Raw genomic sequence first — 21,944 nt, forward strand, 5'->3', positions numbered from 1 at the left:
CCGCAGACGTTTTCCTCTTTTGTTTTTTATCCGCCATCTCTATCTTTCTGTCGCTCGGCTCGGCTAATGTCCGTCCCATGCACTGAAAGCTCTCTCCTCCACATCACGAGACGAGTAGACACGCCCCTTATTGCTGATTGGCTACAAGTTTGTTTTGCTATTCAGCCCGAATCCATTTTCTAAAGTGTTTTTGAAAAATCACATACCCTGCCTTTAATGTGCATTCAGAAAAGCAGCTGTGAACAAACTTTAGTACTGAAAATAGAACAGCACTGGAAATACGATCTCTTGTGGATAAAACATTTGAACGCCGTCCGTCTTTTGTTTGGAGGAAACATTTGGCCATCATCCCAATAATGGTGACTTACACATTATTCAGGACAATATAGTGCTACTTTCACTTTAAAAATACACAAACAAATGACCAAAGTGAAGAAACTGCCTTAAAAAAATTAACAATACACAAAACATACTGCAATTTGCCTTTCGGTCAAAAATAATGCAAGTCAGGAATATCATGGTCATGGATTTTAGAACTGGACTCCAAATCTCTCCTGAAACTAGAGCTTGTACAGATCTGTATCCTCAGATGTGTCTGTAGTGAGGTGACATCTCATGGATCACGGGAAGATATGCCCAGTGATATGAAACCACATTCCTCTGGTCACTTTCCCACACAAACAGGAAGTCTTCAGTTGCTCTTCCGTCATGTGCTGGTCTTTATGCAGTTATCTAAGAAACGCAGCTGTCGTCTCTCCCTAACGCACAAAAACCATCTGCTACAACACAGAGCTCCTCTCCTAACACTGAGAGCCAAACGTTACATGTCACAGCTTCTAGCTAATATTACCGGAGCAGATATGAAAGTCTCTATATATAACACATTTACATGTGTGCATAAAGGCTCCATTTCAAAAGCTTAGTAAGATGTCTACATAGGCGGTTTATGTGGACATGCCTTTTAAGATGCATTGCATTTCATACCAAATGAATACCAGAAAACAATTCAACAAGATTAGTGAAAATACAAGGTTCTACTTATAATTCAATAACAAAATGTATTGATAAAAAGTCATCAGTAATATATGTTGTATTGGAGCAAGCACTTTTTGAACTGAACATTTTTCCCTCCAAACTTAACAAGAACTCAACAGTTTCTCCACTCACACTATAATAAGCATGTTATCACATTTTTGGTCATCCCAAATATCTCACACCTCTCCTGATCCAGACACTCAACAATGCTCTGTACACTGTTAATGTCACTTTGTGGAACGCAGTTTACCAACACATGAAAACCTCTCCAGCAGCCACTGCTGATGTGCAGAATCATCAACATCCATCCATCCATGCAGTGTCATGAACTCCAGATACAGCAGGTCGTGGATCTTTTGAGTCGTTTATTCAAGCATGACTGCAATTAACAATTACTTATTTTGAGTCGACTGATCTAATCATTATAACAATGATAAATCAACAATTCAGCCTTTTAATTCAGGCTGTATTAGGCTATTAGGTGTGACATGAAACAAATTATTATTTTGATAATTGATTAATCTGATGGCTATTTCTTTGATTAAGCAGCTTTATTAAAAAAAAAATTAGTTTCAAAATAAATTCATTTTAATCCATTTTTTACTAAACTGTTATTCCACATCTTGCCCAAACAATGTGCAATTTGAAGGCAACGAAAACAAATAGTGAATATAACTACACTCTAAAAAATGCTGGGTTAAATACAACTCAGCGCTGGGTGAAATATGGACAAACCCAGCAACTGGGTTGTTTTGACCCAGCGGTTGGGTTAAATGTTTAACCCAAGCCTTCTGGGTAGTAACCCAACCACTGGGTCAAAACAACCCAATAGCTGGGTTTGTCCATATTTTACCCAGCGCTGGGTTGTATTTTTTAGACTATAGTATTTGTTGAGAAGAGATCTGTGCTCTTAATTCAGATCTCTGGCTCTTGTTCATAAAGGAAGTCTCCATGAGGATGCTGGGAGATTTCCATTCCTCTGAGTGTCATGCTTGTCATTTAAAAGGCCGTTTAACTTGTTTATGATGTGCTGTATTACACCCACCCACCTCATACAAACACAATTACGTGTGTAAATGGGGATATACCTTCATCTTCTTTTTTTCTTTTTTTTGCTTTTAAATATTTTAATTAAATATTTTTTTAAATATTTTTTTTATTACAGACTAAATACATTTTAAATATATTAAAATATATTTGGGTCATTCCGTGTCAAATCAACCAAATTTCAAGACCCAGCGGTTGGGTTAAATGTTTAACCCAAGCCTTCTGGGTAGTAACCCAACCACTGGGTCAAAACAACCCAATAGCTGGGTTTGTCCATATTTTACCCAGCGCTGGGTTGTATGATAATAACAAATGATAATAAAGAAAAACAACAGCACAGACACTGTGCTAACTGTGCAGAAGTGTTAACTGATAAAGAGGAGGAACAAACATTCACTAATCTTAATTGATCACATTTACACTGTAAACATTTTACATTTATTCAACAACAAAAAACACTTCAGCGTCAATAATGTTGAATAATTATTCAGATCCAGTTATGATGTTATGAGCTAACTTGCCTATTAAAGCTCTACACATGAGTAGATCAGATAGTATTTGTGTGTTCCAGCCAATTATTCACTGTCCTGTCAAACTGATATTATAAGACATCATAGTTTCCTGTAATGGATTGAATACACTGTCACTATTTTAGAGGCTGAGGCAATAGAATTGGCCTCCAAAGATTTCCCTTGCCACTGGAATAACAGACCAAGTTGCTTTGACCAAATATGGCTGCTTCCAAATACTGGCAAGAGAAACAAACCAGCAGTGCAGATCTCCTAAACGGGAGCGAGCGTAGGCCACCACGCACACGCCGGGACATAAATCCAACACCTGTCACCTATTCAAACCGACATACTGCGGGAATCATAAACTAGTGTTATGGATTTCATTGATGATTAACAGACATTCAACATATGACAGACAGATCGACTCTGTTAAAAGTACTCTGTTAAAAGTAGGGTTGGGTATCGTTTGGGTTTTTTACTATACCGGTGCCAAATCGATACTTTTAAAACGGTACCGGTGCCTAAACCGATACTTAAAAAAAAAAAAAAAAAAAATTATTATTACCTAAAAAGGAAGCAGTTGTGGAGTAAAAACGTTATAGTGTTCTCTTTTGTTGGACAACAGGTTTAGAAACGCTTCTCATTGCAAGTCATTACAAGGGAAGTTTAGATCTAGGCATTTTAATTTAAGAATGTTTAGCTTAGCTAGCTAACGGTATACCTGCTGCCATCAGAGCAAGTGTACAGTAATTGCTGCATTCACGTGCTCCTCGGATGCTCTCATTTACCGAGTTGTGCTTTTAAGTCGGAATGTGAAAACAACATGGACACTCGCGTTACTACAAAGATGTTGGATTTGTATTATTAGAGCTTTTTTTGCGTTCGTGAATTTTCTCAGTCGAGAAATAATTTTTCACGTGCGGTGCCGGTGATCCTTACATCCGTTTCGGAGAACAAATATTTCAATCGATCGCTCTTGAAAGCATTTAAGTGGCACCGAAATCTGCATTCTGATTCGGTTCTAGTACATACCGGTTACATAGGTACCGGTATTGGCACCCAACCATAGTTAAAAGTAATCTATAAACACATGCTCCACATTGAATGCAGAATTGTCATTTTGTCCCACCAGTAAAAGCTCCTCTTGTGTGTGTTGATCTGAGTGTTACTAGCACAGCTCTTCCCCGGGGAATGACAGAGCACATCCTGTTCCTTCAGAAGAATTCAGCACCACCACCAAGATATTCATACAATTCAAATCTGTCACTTCTTAAGCCACATTAATTACTAACAGGGTTTATCAATTTCTTTGATTTTCTTAAGGACAAAGCAGCACAAACCAAACCGACTATCCTTTAACCATGAACTATCCTGGTTAAAGGATACTTCATCCAATTAAGGGGCGGTCACACTTAGGGCTGGGTATCGAGTTCGATACTTTTTAGGCACCGACCGAATTGCCTCGATACCATCGAGTATCGAAAAACGTCTTGTCGTTCGGTACCAAATTTCGATACCTAAGGGGTTAATCTCATCAGCGTCAGTGAGCCAATAATTCTCTGTACAGAAATTAAAAAATGGAGGAAGCGCTAATTTTAGCCTTAGTCCGATTTTATATAATACATCTATAAAAGATTATAAAAATCTAATAAAAAAAGAAGCTGCATGGTTCGCGGTGTCAATGGAAACAGGAACAGACGATATATATATAGAGAGAGAGTACAATATAATTACTATACACAAGTGTATTATTATTAAATTACTTAATGTTCATTATTTTATATATTTTATTTATATTTTCAGACTCATTTTAAAATTAATTTTGCACACCACAGGAACTTATAAAATGACCTATTTAAAGGGAAAAACCTACAGCACTTAAAAATGTAATATGTATATGTAGTCAAACCAAAATTTATTCAGACACCTTGAACATTTCATTCATTAATACAGTTTATTCACTATAGTTTAAAAAAATGGTAATAAAATATGACAAGATCTCAGAGTTAAACTGTGTCAGAAAAAAATTAAGCACTCCTTGTGGCGATCCTCATCCAGCCGAAGCTCCTGAATTAAAGAATGGACCTCTCCCCGCTCATTCCGAGTCCGTAGAATAGGGTGAACCCACAGCCTTCTCCTTTCCAGACGCTTTCGACGCCATCGCAAAAGACACAGTAAAAGCACATCGGAATCCATGTTGTGATAACTGAGGGGAAACTTTGGCGTGTGATGTCATGTCCTGCTCCCGCCCATATTCGCAGCGGCGTCCGAAAAAATTACGTTCAAAGTCTAGTGTGACCGCCCCTTTATGAAAATCATGTCATGCTCCATTCACACTGCTGTCTCAAACTGGCACCACTTTTTTTTTTTTGTTCCATGGGACACAAAAGGAGAAATTTTAAAGAATGTATTGACGACTCATTTGCATATACTGGAAGTGAAACATAGCTTCAAAATGGCAAAAAAGGATTGTTAAAGAAGTATAATAAAAATACTCTTAATGTCTTTGCATGCTGAACAGACTGACATTGTGCTTTTCTCTCATTGAATGCATATCCTTCCAAATATGGTGCATTTAAACGCTTGACATCAAGACATCAATGCAATGACACATGACCAATCACAACACCGCAAGTCTGAATTTGCACTAGTGATGGTGGCAGGAAAGATTAAGTTCAACTAAAAAGACTTTTGTTCATTTTTAAAACACAAATGAAGATATTTTAATGAAACCTTGTGATTTCTGTCCCTCCAATGAAAGATCAATTCCACCAAAACTTTGACACCACAAACACCTCATAACGACTCCAGTTATCCAAGTAATCCAAATGCTTCTTCTGAAGAGTCATGATCATTTTATGTAATGAACAGATTTAATTCAGGCTTTTATTCACATATAAACATTAACTGATCCACATATATGGTGAACGGAAGATCAGATGTGCTTGCTGGATGCGAAGGATTGAGTTAGTTAGGATGAACAGGTCATCATGTGCTCCGTCTCTACACCCTCTCAGACCCTTGAACACAAAGGGGCCCTTCATGTCTCTGAAGCCCACCACAATTCTACACAGTGTGCCTTCAATAGCAGGCTTGTTACGCGCTGGGGTGGGAGCAGAGACACACGCTGCTGGCCGCATTGAGCCCGTCTGCCGCATCTTTCACACTGCACTGGACTCGTGTGTGTGTGTGTCCTCGCTTTTAATAAAGAAGAACACTACAGACATGTCTTGGGATTTCTTGAGGACAATACCAGGAAACATATGGGCAGACGACATCTCCAAAAAAAACTCTCCAGAAACACCATGGGCCCTATTTTAACGATCTAAGCGCATGGTCTAAAGCGCACGGCGCAGGTGCACTTAGGGAGTGTTCAAATCCACTTTTGCTAGTTTAACGACGGGAAAAACGGTCGGCACACCTGGCGCATGGTGCCTATTCTCTTAATGAGTAATGGGTGTGTTTTGGGCATAACGTGCAATAAACCATTCAGAGTCTTATCTCCCATTCCCTTTAAGAGCCAGCTGCGCTCGTGCCATGATGGATTCGCTATTTACACGGCGGAATTTGCAAGCGCAAAGACTGAACGCGTCTCCAGAGGAAACGGAGCTGCTCGTGTGCGAGCAAATAGGTAGCCTAATTCTGATACATGCAATGACTATCCATTATGACATGTAGGCATTTTTATATTTATGTAGCCTACACAATAATAATATTTTACATTGGCTGCTGTGCGTCCCTGTGTGTGTAATAAGCAGAGTGTACGCACGCTGTGGATCCGCTCTTTAAATAACAAAAAAACTACTGCGCCATTGACCTTAGACCAGGTTTTTGTTGGTCAATGGCGCAGTCTATTTCAGTTGCCTCAAAATAGCAACGTGCCAGCAATGTGCCTGAACACACCTCGTTTTCAGACCAGCACAAATGGGTGCAAATGCATTTGCTATTTAAACAGCGCGGCGCAGGACGGGAAAATGAGAACTGCGTCGGGCTGAAACTAGCAAAAAACACTTGCGTCGCACCTGGCGCCGCATTGCACCCGGTGTATGATAGGGCCCCATGACATTTTTGATATGACATGACATGATATTGTTAACCATACATGAAATACGATACAGTATGTTTTTTATTTATTTCTAAGGCGTCTAAATTATGATCAAAAATCTGCTGAATCTGCTGAGCAAAAAACTGTTGAATAAAAAAGTAACCTTATACTTTTTGAGCAAATAAGTATAATTAAAGTATAATTTATGTAGAATTGTAAAAACATCACGGTCTCATAACGTCTTGTCTAAATTATGATCAAAAATCTGCTGAATCTGCTGAGCAAAAAACTGTTGAATAAAAAAAGTAACCTTATACTTTTTGAGCAAATAAGTATAATTAAAGTATAATTTATGTAGAATTGTAAAAACATCACGGTCTCATAACGTCTTTTTTGGGAAATCTTTTATGATTTTTAAAGTAAATGTAAGAATAACTTTTATATTGTTATTAATATTTCAAGATGCACATTTATGTTAAACATGAATGATCATCACATTGAGGAATGTTCATTTGTTAATCTCTCAAACATCACTGCATTGCACTGCATCATATGTTTAACCCCTGACCAATAAAATTGCAGCGCATTGATCATAAAACCAAGCAGTAAAATATATTTTTATTAATGATAAGATCATATTATTGGGAGACAGAGTAGCAACTGATATTCATATGTATTTTATGTAAGCAGTCATAAAGATCTCATTGATTTACATTCCAAGCTATCAGAATTTCTTACTTTTAGCTCTGAAAATTATGTGCTTTTTAAGCTTCATATTGTCACTACATTATGTAACACATTCACACTTTTTAAAAATGTTTTTGTATATTTTGTCTAAAGGTTCAATAAACTTTTAAATGCCACATTTTCTCACTACTATTACATATGTGATGCATTAGTGTTAAAACCGCTTTTGCTCAAGAGTGACAAGATTTTAGCATGCAGAGCACTTGGTGTGGCATCCTTTAACCCATTTACTACTTCAGAAATGAATGGGATGTCCAGATAAGAGTCTCTGAGATGTGATTGAACTGAATGCTCTTTCAAGCACCAACACACTTGCTGCAAAGAGCAGAAGCCACAACAGCTCACAGAAACTAGTGCAACATCTCTGTCATCCCACAGAATAGGGGAGGACAGTTAGGTCCAATGCTGGATTAAATGAATAACAGCTTCAATAATGTCATGCAACCGTTTCTTCCTGCAAGTTTCACGTCTCTCACCACACCCGATCTGAGCTCAGTTATGTCAGCCCTGAGGGCGCATATTCCTCCAGCACAACTTCCTCTATCAAAGCGACTCTGTACTTCAAACACATTGCAAAAGAAAAGACAAACGCCAAATGATTCAAACCAACACGGACACATTCTTTGCGAAAATATAATTTCTACAAGCCACACTTGTGAACGGTCTCAACTGCGGCGGTGAATATAAACATATGGAATAACCTGACACCCGTTTCGACATATTTGGACCGTCTGTGTGTCTATGCATGATTCACAGCAAAACCATGACAGGAATAACAACCCATCTGCACTGCTGACGGAATAATCACGCTAACGTTAGTCCAGTCGCTGTAGGCCGCGTTTCTCCTCAAGTTTTTACAGTTACAGTATCATTCCTTCCGTGACGTGCGACTGGTACACTTCAGAGTTTACAAAGCTGTAGGCCATCATAATAAACCACTTAAACGGAAGAACAGACTAAAGTGTTTTTTTTAGAATGTACGTTATTTGAAAGCGGTTTTAACCGTTAGACGCCGTTTCTTCCGTTATAAACTATGCTGCATATTCGCCTGAGGAGGAAAAAAAGTGAACTTTTATGAGCTAAAGTCGCCTTATTCACAGCTTCTCCAGAATTATCGCCAAACCAAGGCGTTTTCTTGAAATCCCACTGTGACAAACCTTCTTTTAACGCGTAAATCCAATGTCGAATTGTTTATCATATCTGAGTTTTTTAAGATCTTCGCATCGGAAGGAAACTTCCCACCCTTGAAAAAGTTTAGCAGCTTTAGCTCAAGTGCGCGGAATTAGTTTTTAGCTCTTACCTCAGCTTTCTTCGATCACTAGTTGTCCACCTTCGGGCAATAACCGATGTGTTAACGATCCCTGTCCTCCAGCAGAAAGTTCGTGTTGAGTAAATGCAGTGTGTAATGTCAGAACAGAAGTGATTTCTGCACCGTTGCTTTGCGGCGCTGTGTTAAACTCCACCCTGCTGTGAGCACGCACGCACGCACGCATCACTGACTCGCCTCAGTCCGCTCCGCTCAAATTATGTATTCACATTTAGTTTGATCCTTCCTTGTAATTACTTTACTACGGTCGGAAAACGACACAATGTAAGAATGTAGGAAATTTAGATCTAAAACGGTAAAAATTTTTGGTTTGTTACGTCAATAAAATATACTTTTCGACATGTTTTAATTATTTAGAGGCTTAAAGAATTAAAGAGACACCGCATTATTTTTATTCGAAACACTGTTTTATTTTATTAATATAGCTTTAAATGTTGGGAGCGGAACAAGCATGATTATTATAGCACCATCTTGTGTTGAATATATTGTTTACACCTCAATAGTGAAAACTTCTCAGTACTGTTCTTAGCTCAGCTCGTTACATGTAACGCAATTACGTAGTTTAATTACAAAATAAATGTAACTGTAATCTGTTACAGTTACTGTGAAAAATGTGTAATTAAATTACAGTTACTTATGAAAAGGTTAACGATTTCAAAGGGGCTTACATCTGAATATTTTCACACACATACAGATTTAATTGACTTCTTTCCCAAATTGCATTGACTGCTCTAAAATATTAGACACCAATGTTTTAGGAGGTTAGGACACTTATTTGATAACGGTTTTATTTCTTATTTGGATTTATGTATATGGTTTATTTTTTAAGATTAACTGTTTTTTTCCCCAAGCCATTGTTGTCAGTGTTTCCTTCATAACTACACTCTTAAAAATGCTGGGTTGTTTCAATCCAACTTTGGGTCAAATTTGGACTAACCCAACTTTTGGGTTAAAAATCTAATGTAAAAATGTAACCCAACGGTTGGGTTAGTTCATATTTGACCCAAAGTTGGGTTGAAACAACCCAGCATTTTTCAAAGATTTGATTTCAAAACCAGCATCATAGCTATTAAACTATATCTTGTTACGGTGTTAAATCTGTATTTAACCTCAGAGCGATCTCAAAGTAAAAAGAGGTGCTAAATTCTCATTTTGTGGTGGCTGTGCTATAAAATTTACATTTTTCTAATCTTAACTCAAGTGATGAAGGATGTTTTCATTGTTTCACGAGTTCTCCGTCCCAAAGACCAAAGGGACCATCCAGACTTTCATCAGCGACAGAAGCAAAATGCACTGGAATATGTGTGAAGCTTTGACACGGAGGCATATACTGGGATTGTTCAGAGACATGTACTATCATCAAGATGATATCTTTCATGGGAAGTCCATGGTTATAGATCAAGAATGCCAGGTCTCGTTCTTTAATAATTAGTATCCTCATTTCCCAAACAATTAAACATTGTAATTAAAAGGAGAATTGATATATAATATGACATGCCTCTGTCCCAACAATTTTAGTCAGAGTGTGTTGCAGCCATCAAGATTTGTTACAATGCATGTACAAAACACAATAAAGTTGGTCAGTGAAAACACTGGAAATCTTTTCTTTGTACTCTAGTCAAATGCAGGTTAAAGAGAGTGAACTAATCACAGATTTCTGATTTATATTGTATTTTACAAAATGTCCCAACTTTTTTGGAATTGGGGTTGTATACGAACGGCGGAAATAAGTGCTGTTGGAATCGCAAAACGCTAGAATGTGACTATTGGAACGCAACAGTCAATCACTGTTTATGGATAAATGAATGAGAAGTGCCATAAACTAAACTACCGTTGCAAAATTATAATAAAACAGTAATATTTTCAATGTGAACTCCAAATAAAGCTCACTCCAACTTAAAATATTTAATGGAAAGCGTGAGGACACATTCAAATGAACTACATGGAATAAAAATTAAATATAAGGTTTACTCAACATGTTGGGAAACTGAACTTTGACCTCGGCAGCGTTTGTATTTTCAAAAACATCAAGACAAAAAGCAAAACAAGTATTTATAAATTGTTAAATTATTAATAGCACTTTTTTTTTTTTTTGTCACATATGCTTTACCCCAGAAAACAAAATGATTAAAAAATAAGTATAACTATAAATGAAGGGGACAAGGGTTTTTCAGGCACTTGACTCATTCAACAACAACAAAAAAGGACAATAATATAGTCAAAAAAAGTCATAATAAATTAATAAACATGTTATAAACTTATGACTTTTACAGAGTTTCTTGACTATTTGAAAAACTTTAATTATTCAAGTCACTGGACAGGTTTGTCACCATATTTTGAGAGTGAGCCATAACATTTGGGTACAAGACCAGGATTATTAGCACATATATATATAAATATGACTTGCTAATCTTTTATTGGTTGGTTAATATTAAACATCAGCTTCCCCAAAAATTCTGGATTGCCACAGCATATGCGGAACTGGAAAAGGAAGTGATTCCGAGAACACAGAGTGGGTGCGATTCAGAGTGTAGTTCATGAGCTATTCATTTTGCAGGCTGCTGGCAGACAGGAAGTCAGAACTGTGCAATGGTGCAATCCTGGACTGTCCTAAAGCCTTTCTGTAGGGTAAAGGTAAAGAGATAACGCTTGAGTACATATAACCTGACAGCTGTCTGGCAGCCCATTTCCAACTCATTAACTGATGGGGAAATGATTCAATCACAAATAATTTTTTTGTACTTTAAAATGTAATATAAAATATTTTCATATATAAATAGATTTATTCCCAGTTTTATCAAAAGTAATAGATATTCTAGGGGCATTTATTAATTGACATCTCTTTTCCATAGCACCGTCTCCAAAACTATAAATGATGAACCTCCAGAGACAAAGAATAAACAGAGACTCAGCAAATCAACATTTAATCCTCAGTTCATATATGATCAGATTCCCACATACAGCTTGTTTTCTGCAAGTTACACCTAATCACATACCAGCTTTTGTCCATCTACAAATATCAGTTAGAGCTGTACATTACTTACCAATTATTGGTGTGAACTGATCTGAGGGAGACGTCTTGTAAACATTGGCTGTTATAACTCTATACAGTCAACATGTTCTGGCAGCAGATTGAAGAAGGAAAATCTCTCTACAGTCTTCAGAATATATGTGTGTTCTGTACATGCTCAGAATAAGGCTTCTCAGAGTTGATGGATAAGCAGTCGGAGCAGAAGTGCTCTTGTTATTCAGATGTTAACATGAACCCACGGATTGAAGAATGTTCTGAAAAGAAATACCATCTTGCTATCAGTGTTCATGCAATCAAGCATCTTTCTGAAAATATCTTTTTTTTTGCTTGTAGCCTATATCTGCCATAAACTATTTAGCATCAAGGTGTTAAGATGCTAACATTTACAATACCGTAGTATTAATAATATTGCTTCTCTCCCACTATAAATCTGAAACCGATAAATCTCTAAATAAGCTGCATCGTTACTGAGAAGTGCTCTGTAGTTTGGGACAATCACAGGCCAAACATTTGATCATATAATCTCTTCAGATTGCAATTTCTCAACAGATCAAGGAATATTAGAGTCAGTTGGGATCTACAAATAGTTGATAAAGAGTGAGTTAAAGGCACAGTTCACCCAAAAATGAAAAGTCTGCCATCATTTACTCACTCTCACGTTCAAACCTGCATAACTGACTTTCTTCTGTGTATCATGAAAGATATTATGAAGAATAACCAAACAGTTTCAGTTCACATTTACTATTTGAAAATCGAAAGTCAATGGGAACCGGGACTGTTTAGCTGCCAACATTTCTCAAAATATTGTCTTTTATTGCTGCACAGAAGATAGTCAGTCCTATACTCAGAAAAAAAGGTACAAAAGCTTTAACTAGGGTGGTACCTTTCCAAAAAAATATACTTTTAGAACTTTTTAGGTATTAATATGTACACTTTGGATATGTACTATATGTACCTTTAAGGTATCAATATGGACCCTTAAGGTACTAAGGTCTATCTCTTGAAAAAGTATGGCCCCAGCGACAGCTTTTGTACCTTTTTTCCTCTGAGAGTGTACGGGTTTGGAGCGAGTTTTTATTTGGAGGTGAACAGCTGATGATCAGATAGTGCTCTTTCTCACTTTCATCATCAAAACTGTCTTTTGTCCAAAAGATGTTACCAGTTTAACTGATTATTATACTATTTCATAGCTTTAACACATTGCCACTAAGTTATCATCACGTTTTTATCCTCTATACAATTGTCATGACTTTATTTCCTCGTCTTGAGTTCATATAAACGAACACCATCTACTTTGGCTAGAATGAAAATCAAATAAATGATTCAGAAGATAGTCAGTCCTATACTCAGAAAAAAAAGGTACAAAAGCTTTAACTAGGGTGGTACCTTTCCAAAAAAAGATACTTTTAGAACTTTTTAGGTATTAATATGTACACTTTGGATATGTACTATATGTACCTTTAAGGTATCAATATGGACCCTTAAGGTACTAAGGTCTATCTCTTGAAAAAGTATGGCCCCAGCGACAGCTTTTGTACCTTTTTTCCTCTGAGAGTGTACGGGTTTGGAGCGAGTTTTTATTTGGAGGTGAACAGCTGATGATCAGATAGTGCTCTTTCTCACTTTCATCATCAAAACTGTCTTTTGTCCAAAAGATGTTACCAGTTTAACTGATTATTATACTATTTCATAGCTTTAACACATTGCCACTAAGTTATCATCACGTTTTTATCCTCTATACAATTGTCATGACTTTATTTCCTCGTCTTGAGTTCATATAAACGAACACCATCTACTTTGGCTAGAATGAAAATCAAATAAATGATTCTCGTTTCAAAGGACATAAATGCTAACAGAAGCCCTTTTAGCAGCGACTAAACAATTATTACTAAACGGGTGAATGTTATTAAAACTTGTAAAGCTTATGGCTCATTAATATGTGATCCAGGCACATTTCTCTGACATGGCCATGGTGATAAGACTGACTAGAGAAGAGTTTTATAAAAGCGAAAACAAGACAGCGGTCAGCTGAAGAGGACAGAGAGACAGCGTCTAACAGATCAGTTAAAAACAACGAGGGACGCTCTTCTTCAAGACATCCATGTTTTCTCCTAAACGTCTGCTTTAAATGACGGGGTTAGTTTAATGTTTAAAAAAAGACAGCATGGAGCTTGTGAAAAGCCAACAGGTAGATATTTGGACTTAAAAGAAAGAAACAAGTCCGGATTTCTGCATAGACGACTGTGAGCAGCAGTTAGTGGGAGCTCACCACAGAGAAACACTTCATTTCCAGACTACAGGGAGTCTGTCCTGGAACATTCAAAAGCTTTGAGTTTCACATCACTCAGTGACAAGTGATCTGGCTGCAGAAGTCCTGGGGCCATTTTTAGCGTGTCGTTTTTACAGATCAGTGTCCTCAATGTGATCTGCCATGGTGTGCACCTCACGGAGGTAAGCTTAATGGTCCCCGTTACTAATGACGAGCACCTCAGGGCCAGCTGTGGCGGTTGGGATGCGGGGCATCTTCTTGAGCGGACTGGGAATATGCTGAGAAAGAGAAAAACACCATCAGAAAGTGCTATAGGTACTGTAAATACAGTTGAGGTCAAAAGTTTACACCCCCCTTTCAGAATCTGCAAAATGTAAATTTTACCAAGATAAGAGGGATCATACCAAACGCATGTTATTGTTTATTTAGTACTGACCTGAATAAGATATTTCACATAAAAGATGTTTACATATAATCCACAAGAGAAAATAATAACTGAATTTATAAAAATGACCCCCTTCAAAAGTTTACATCCCCTTGATTCTTAATACTGTGTTGTTAGCTGAATAATCCACAGCGGTGTTTTTTTGTTTAGTGATAGTTGTTCATGAGTCCCTTGTTTGTCCTGAACAGTTAAACTGCCTGCTGTTCTTCAGAAAAATCCCCCAGCTCCTGCACATTCTTTGGTTTTCCAGCATCTTCTGTATATTTGAACCCTTTCCAACAATGACTGTATGATTTTGAGACCCATCTTTTCACACTGAGGACAACTGAGGGACTCATATGCAACTATTACAGAAGGATCAAACGCTCACTGATGCTCCAGAAGGAGAAACCACGCATTAAGAGCCGGGGGGTGAAAACTTTTGAACAGAATGGAGATGTGTACATTTAAGGGGATGTAAACTTTTGAACGAGTCATTTTTTATAAATTCAACTATTATTTTCTCTTGTAGGCTATATGTAAACATCTTTTATGTGAAATATCTCATTCAGGTCAGTACTAAATAAACAATAACATGCATTTTGTATGATCCCTCTTATTTTGGTAAAATAATGAACATTTTGTAGATTCTGAAAGGGGGATGTAAACTTTTGACATCAACTGTAACTAGAGCAACAACAAAATGCAATAAATTGTAAAACTATTTGCTTTTATTATTATGAAAATACATTAAAATCATATGAAACAAATACCAGTTTGAAAAACATACCTCGGCTGCATTGCTGGAAGTGAGGAGTCTGGCCTCCAGCGGCCTGTCATCGCTCACCGAGCGCCTGGCGTACTGCCTGCGATGCATCTCGTCCACACGAGTGAGGTACCATGTTCCTGGGAAGAGTTCCTCTACCGAGCCCTGAGGGATGTAGTTTGCTGTGGAAACATCACGACGTCAAACAGATCCAAGATTTGAATGGAGACTAAATCATTGAAAGAAGGACAGAACGAAAATGCTTGATTACCTAAATGATGGGTTTCTTCTCTGAGCTTCATGTTCTGAGCAAAAACATCCGGGGAAACCTTCTTTCTAGAGTCCAGTCTGGCCTGCAAGTCACACAGGCTGGAGACCAACTTATCCAGAGAGGATCCTTATCATAATAAAGATGAGTTATTAATGACTGCAATTCTGGATGGGCAGGACGACTAGCACTAGCTTATGTAACTGTAGGCAGCTTTGTTGATTATGGGAGAGATTTAGTTTTGCTACAGTAGCTGTTTTTGTCAAGATGTCATTTTTTGGTTAATATTAATTCTAAATTAAGATGATGAAGTACCTTTCATTTACCAAAAATCATCAACATGTACAGTGCTGTTCAAAAGTTTGGGATCAGTACGATTTTTAATGGAGTCTCTTTTGCTCATCAAGGCTGTATTTATTTGATCAAAAATACAGAAAAAAAACTGTAATTTTGTGAAATATTATTGCAATTTCTAATATTGATTTCCTATTTGAATATATTTTAAAATGTAATTTATTGCTGTGATCAAAGCTGAATTTTCAGCAGCATTACTCCAGTCTTCAGTGTCACATGATCTTCAGAAATCACTCTAATATGCTGATTTATTATCAGTGTTGAAACTGTTGTGCTGCTAAATATTATTTTGGAAGCTGTGATACTTTTATCTTTGATTCTTTGATGAATAAAAAAAAAGTTAAAAAGAACAGCATTTATTCAAAATAGAAATCTTTTCTAACAATATAAGTCTTGTCTTTACTATAATTTTTTATCCATTTAACACATCCTTGCTGAATAAAAGTATTAAATTCTTTAAAGAAAAAAAGAAAGAAAAAAATGTACTGACCCCAAACTTTTGAATAGTGTATATTGTAACAAAACAAATTATATTTTGAATAAACATTGTTCTTTTTAACTTTTTATTTACCAAAGAATCCTAAAAAAAAGAATCACAGGTTCCAAATAATATTCAGCACCACAACAGTTTCCAGCACTGATAATAAATCAGCATATTAGAATGATTTCTGAAGATCATGTGACACTGAAGACTGGAGTAATGATGCTGAAAATACAGCTTTGCTTCACAGGAATAAATTATATTTTAAAGTATATTAAAATAGAAAACTGTAATTTAAAATTGCAATAATATTTCACAAAATCACAGTTTTTGTCTGTATTTTTGATCAAATAGATACAGCCTTGATGAACAGAAGGAAAAACATTAAAAATCTTACTGATCCCAAACTTTTGAACGACAGTGTATTGTATAATGTTACAATATATCTAAAACATTTTTGGGTTGACTTTCCAGATAAAACAACTGTCTTGTTATAAAAGTGACCAAATGTCTTGCACCGTAACTGCGAGATTGGTCATGCTGCCCACACTAGTTTAGAGTAATGACACTCTAATAAAGTGTGTGTGTGTGTGTGTGTGTGTGTACCAGGTGTAGCGTCCTGTGTGACTTTGATGGAGTAGAGCGTAGCAGCAAAGCCCGAGCCGTATGAAAACACACCGATTCTCTGTCCTGCCAACTGCTGCGGTGTATGTCTGTAGAGATTTAAAAAAAAAACGAGTGCATCACATTTACAGCGGTTCTGAAGAAGCACAAAGGCTGTAATGTACACTCATGAATGGAAGACGAGGCACGAGGAGCACACGTGACACTTACTGAGCGAGAACCGAAGCCAAGCAGCCGTACACTGACGGTGTGTACATGTTACCATTCTGGTTTGATATAAGGAGAGACGCCTTTGTCTTATTCTCAAACGCTTCTGAGCTGGCCTTCATAAAGGTCTTCTCCACATCTCTGTCGAAATAAGTGTCCTCAATCTTCACATCTCTGCAAAAAATTAGAAAGAAATGTAAAATGTTTGGTTTCTACAAGATGAGCTGCTGTTGTATGGAAAACAGCTGTGAGAAGAATCTTCAAACACATTCCAAAAAATGTCAAATTTAAATAAATATTCAATAAATGTGGCTGCTGTTATGTCACTGTGTGTTGTGTGGGACCTTTCCTAAAGACGAATCCCCAGCAGGAGGAGGATATTAACCTGAAAGCTTCCAGTCCGCTGAAGGGCCCGCTCTCTGTGTCTGGACTGGGATGACAGAGGAAATCGTTGAGCATTAGTCGAGCCAAAGACTTCTGCACCAGTTTACAGTAAGGAGAGTGGAACACCATGAAGCCGAAGTCTTCAAGACTGCAACGCTTGTCAAGACCCTCTGAAACACAAGGACGAGAAGGCCTTAAACAACACAGACTGATTACACAGCTTTCACACACACGTTTATAGTTCACTGCTGGAATGTGTATTCATGGACCCTGAAGAAACGAAAGATGGAACCTAAATTCGGTAAAAAGCGGTAGCCCAGGAATCATTGCTGTTCATAAGTGCCACCTGCTGGCAGAGAGTGAACTTGCGTTTCGTTCAGATATGTTTTATGTAGTATAGTTTCACAAAACTAAAGTCAGACCATTCTGTTTTTGCTTCAAATTTCGAAATTATACAGTCTAATTTAGATTAAAATCTGCTCATGCTGCATGTATGTATGTATGCATCTCTGTTTGGATGATGATTAAAATGCAGTGGTTGCCTCTAATTTGAAATGGAAAGAGCACAGACAAAGCCTTAGTTTGTTTATATGAAGTTTATTTGTGTTAACGTATTTATTTGATTTGGGGTTTGTTTTAAAATTTCTATTTAGTTTTGTTATATTTTGATTTCACAAAGAAACGTGCAGCAATAGTCTAATAAAAGGACACTTTTAATTTACTGTATAATGTGTCTTCAATCTCAAAAATCGCGAGAAAATCGAATCGTGAAATCAAAATCGTGAATCGTTACATCCCTATTGGAGATGCATCGATTGTTTGGTCATTGAAAATTGAAAGAGAACATTTTGGCCGATACTGTGAACACAAATCATTGCACTAACATTTAGTAACGTGCATGATGAATGATCATGGTTTATTTGGGTAATAACACAGTAATGCACTAAAGGAGAAATTGCTTCTTATGAGAAAAGACAGAGAAGCTACTGGGATTTCTTTATACCAACTAGTTGACTAATATGTTTTATCCAAACAGTGTAATCACATAGAAAAATATAACATTGACAGAACTGTTTTAATTTTCATCCCAATGTGTCTGGAAAATAATTGAAAATGAATTTTCATTTTCTGCCAAGATTATCTTTTCGTTGACATTTTTAAATGATGCCTTTTGACCTTTTTTGTTTGGCAAAATATTTGTCAATACTGACTTTCACAATATGGCTGATTAATAATGACAGATTTAGATTCAGGTTATAAATTAATTAATTAATTAAATAAATAAAGGCTAAACTATCTGAATTATGGGTTTCTATTGTTTGAGAATATGTAGATGTATTTGCTAACCTCTCTGCCACTGGGCATGGATCTTGTTCCTGTAGACGGAGTAGCAGCGATCTAAAGCGCTGAGGTAACACTGGATGGAAAGCTTGCCGTCCACCACTGGATACTCAGACACCATATCTGGCTTATAGAAATCATACGCATGTTGCATATGTGTCCCACGAAGCCCTGTTAAAATAAGTGATCACATATTAATTACTTCATGAAATAAAAAATATCAAATGTAGTAAATAAAGTTATGTAAATATAGTGGGAAATAAAAGTGTTGACTTGGGTTTTGTTATCTTTGTGATAAGGTTTGTTTCGTTATATCTCTCTAGGCTATTGTAGCAAACAATACCTCTCTCGAAGGCCTCATACCTCTCTCGAAGGCCAGAGGGGCGTTGGGTCCGACTAGCATGGCCACGGCTCCGGCTCCCCCTGTCGGCCTGGCGCCGCCCGTGGCATACACAGCAATGTCACCCGCAACAACCAGAGCATAACGGCCTGCCACATCAGATCGTATTAGAGCGAGTCTACACTCAACAGGCAAACAATTCAAGATGAAGCATCGAGTGTTTTTAGTGCATGAATTCCATGTTCACAATTCACCAAATAATAAGAGCTTAAATAAAAACTAAGCCAAATAATATTTTGCATAGAAGATAATGAAGCATGTTTCAGGACCATTATGATTTTTTTGCATTGTAACATTACTGACATAATAATGAAGGATATTTTCAGTCCAAATTCTTTTTTTTTTTAAACATTGTAATTTTCAAAAAATAAAAAAAATGTATATATTATATATATATATATATAAATTCAGATGCAAAAGCCTCTAAGTGCTGTCTGAAATTTTCTTCTAAAATGAGCATTTTTATCAGGCTCCTATATTTATGTTCAATAATTTTACTTTAAAGGTGCACTAAGCAATATTTGAAAAACGCTTTTGACCACAGCGTCGGATCGAGTCCCAAAACACACTTGCAGCCAATCAGCAGTAAGGGGCGTGTTTTGTAATGATAGAGAGAAGAGAGCGCTCCGTTTGAGTGCACAGATGGATATTAGCAGATCAACTATGGATAGAGAGAATTGGAAGACAAAAAAAAGAGGAAAATTTCAGAGAAACAAAACATTAAAAAGAAGGGTTAAGATCAGGCAAGAGGTAGGACCGGCGTAAACATCGGAGCAGGTTTCCAGCGGTGGGGAGAACTCAAGGAGCGGGACTAGATGAGCCCCAGAGACAGATCCCCAGTGAAGACCTTGTCTCCTAGACAGCCACCGTTTTCCTAATTAATATTGTAAAGCTGCTTTGACACAATCTGTATTGATAGGTGAGTAACGTTGATTTTTCTAAGTTTCACACAACTTATCCGTGTTGGCTTTTGTTTCAATATGCTTGCGTGTCATCTTCGCTTGTTTCCGCGATCGTCGTTATGCCAGGGTTGTGTACGTACGTGTGGGGCGGAGATTATAAAATAGAGGCAGCGCTGTACATTCACTCCCCCCACCTACAATTCCTGCCGGACTTGAGACTCTCTAACCATTAGGCCACGGATAAATAAAGGGCATTTGATCTTCTTTGCATGTTCACTTTGTAAACACTGGGTCGGTGCTTCTGCAGCGATTTAGGACGATTTTGTAGTTGGAGGAGAAAATGAGATGGGAGTTTTTAGACATACCCTAACTGTCTTGGACCGGAAAGAACAGAGTTCAAGCAGAGCTAGACAAGATGAGCGTTTGAGGTTAAAAAGTACATAAATTGTAATTTTTTTTTAGAAAATAACCGATCGTTTCGCTAGATAAGACCCTTCTTCCTCGGCTGGGATCGTTTAGAGCCCTTTGAAGCTGCATTTAAACTGCATTTTGGAAGTTCAAACCCGGGGGCACATAGAAGTCCATTATATGGAGAGAAATCCTGAAATGTTCCTCAAAAAACAATTTCTTTACGACTGAAGAAAGAAAGACATGAACATCTTGGATGACAAGGGGGTGAGTACATTATCTGTAAATTTTTGTTCTGGAAGTGAACTACTCCTTCAACAGCTTATTTGATTTGATAAGCTGTTAATGTTAGTTTTTGGATTACAGTAATTAATTTTTGTGGAAAAAAAATTAAAACACTTCACAATCTTTAAGCTAAATTTTATTATAAATATTATTTTTCTTTTGATTTTGTGGTGAAATGTGTAAAGTGAGAAGCACACCGTCCCAGGAGCTGGACTCCACCCAGTTGACGGCGTTGAAGAGCGCGGCGGTTCCTCCGTAGCAGGCGTTAGTGGTGTCCACTCCCTCCACGTCAGTGTTGCCCGACTCCTCGAACAGCTGCATCAGGACGGTCTTGGTGGACTTGGACTTGTCGATGATGGTTTCCGTGCCCACCTCCAGCCGGCCCACGCTCTGGTAGGACAGGCAGCTGCGCTCCATCAGCCGCTGCACCACCGTCAGGCACAGAGAGCTGATGTCCTCCCGGTCCGAGCAGAAGCCCATGCGCGCCTGGCCCAGCCCCACCGTGTATTTCCCTGCTCCGACCCCATTGAACTCTTCCAGCTCCGCTTGCTCCACGTACTGAGAGGGCACATACACCTCCACAGCCATGATTCCCACATCCTTAGGCCACGCAGCTTCACAAACAGCAGGGAGAGATCCAGGCATCCTGAATGGACTGAGACAAGAGCGTGCAAGCTTTAAAACAGATGTCTGATGATTTAGCCCACACAGGTTTATTACAGTTTCAGTCCTATATGGTTGACCCATATGTTTTTTTCAACAGACAAGACTGATATTAAGAAAACAAGTTCACCGCTTACAGGTTAAATGCAGATATACACTACCGCTCAAAAGTTTGGTATAATTATGATTTTTAATGTTTGGGAAAGACGTCTCTTATGCTCACCAAGGCTGCATTTATTTGATCAAAAATACAGTAAAAATATTACAATTAAAAATAATATTACAATTTAAAATAACACTTTTCATGCGCTTCCGCATTCGTCACTTCTGACCGGCGCATGCGCAAAGAGCTGCTTCCGTGTAGGACTGTTGGCGCAAGCTACATTAAAGTGATTATTACGTTTTGAATATGGATATTTTTCTT

At 37.5% G+C, this 21,944-nt stretch overlaps 2 protein-coding genes across 3 annotated transcripts in view; both read right to left on the bottom strand.

Annotated features, from left to right (window-relative positions):
* Nucleotides 1-8,832, bottom strand: part of LOC107715875 (talin-1-like) — a 109,819-nt gene extending 100,987 nt beyond the window's left edge. The window contains exon 1 of the mRNA XM_016522109.1: nt 8,687-8,832. The gene's annotated coding sequence lies outside the window, so the exon portion shown is untranslated. The remainder of the gene's footprint in view (nt 1-8,686) is intronic.
* A 5,030-nt stretch (nt 8,833-13,862) lies between these two features.
* The window catches only part of LOC107715876 (hydroxymethylglutaryl-CoA synthase, cytoplasmic-like), an 11,619-nt gene continuing 3,537 nt past the window's right edge, over nt 13,863-21,944 (bottom strand). For both annotated transcript variants that reach the window (XM_016522114.1, XM_016522113.1), the window contains exons 2-10: nt 21,055-21,512; nt 19,226-19,351; nt 18,869-19,033; nt 17,523-17,691; nt 17,141-17,311; nt 16,913-17,019; nt 15,475-15,600; nt 15,228-15,385; nt 13,863-14,291 (exon numbers count right to left, since the gene is read on the bottom strand). In XM_016522114.1, the coding sequence (XP_016377600.1) occupies nt 14,202-14,291; nt 15,228-15,385; nt 15,475-15,600; nt 16,913-17,019; nt 17,141-17,311; nt 17,523-17,691; nt 18,869-19,033; nt 19,226-19,351; nt 21,055-21,502 (1,560 nt within the window). In that variant the 5' untranslated portion in view covers nt 21,503-21,512 and the 3' untranslated portion in view covers nt 13,863-14,201. The remainder of the gene's footprint in view (nt 14,292-15,227; nt 15,386-15,474; nt 15,601-16,912; nt 17,020-17,140; nt 17,312-17,522; nt 17,692-18,868; nt 19,034-19,225; nt 19,352-21,054; nt 21,513-21,944) is intronic.

This window comes from Sinocyclocheilus rhinocerous, unplaced genomic scaffold, assembly GCF_001515625.1.
Source record: "Sinocyclocheilus rhinocerous isolate Xijiao unplaced genomic scaffold, SAMN03320098_v1.1 scaffold178, whole genome shotgun sequence".
In the NCBI taxonomy this organism is placed as follows: Eukaryota; Metazoa; Chordata; class Actinopteri; order Cypriniformes; family Cyprinidae; genus Sinocyclocheilus; species Sinocyclocheilus rhinocerous.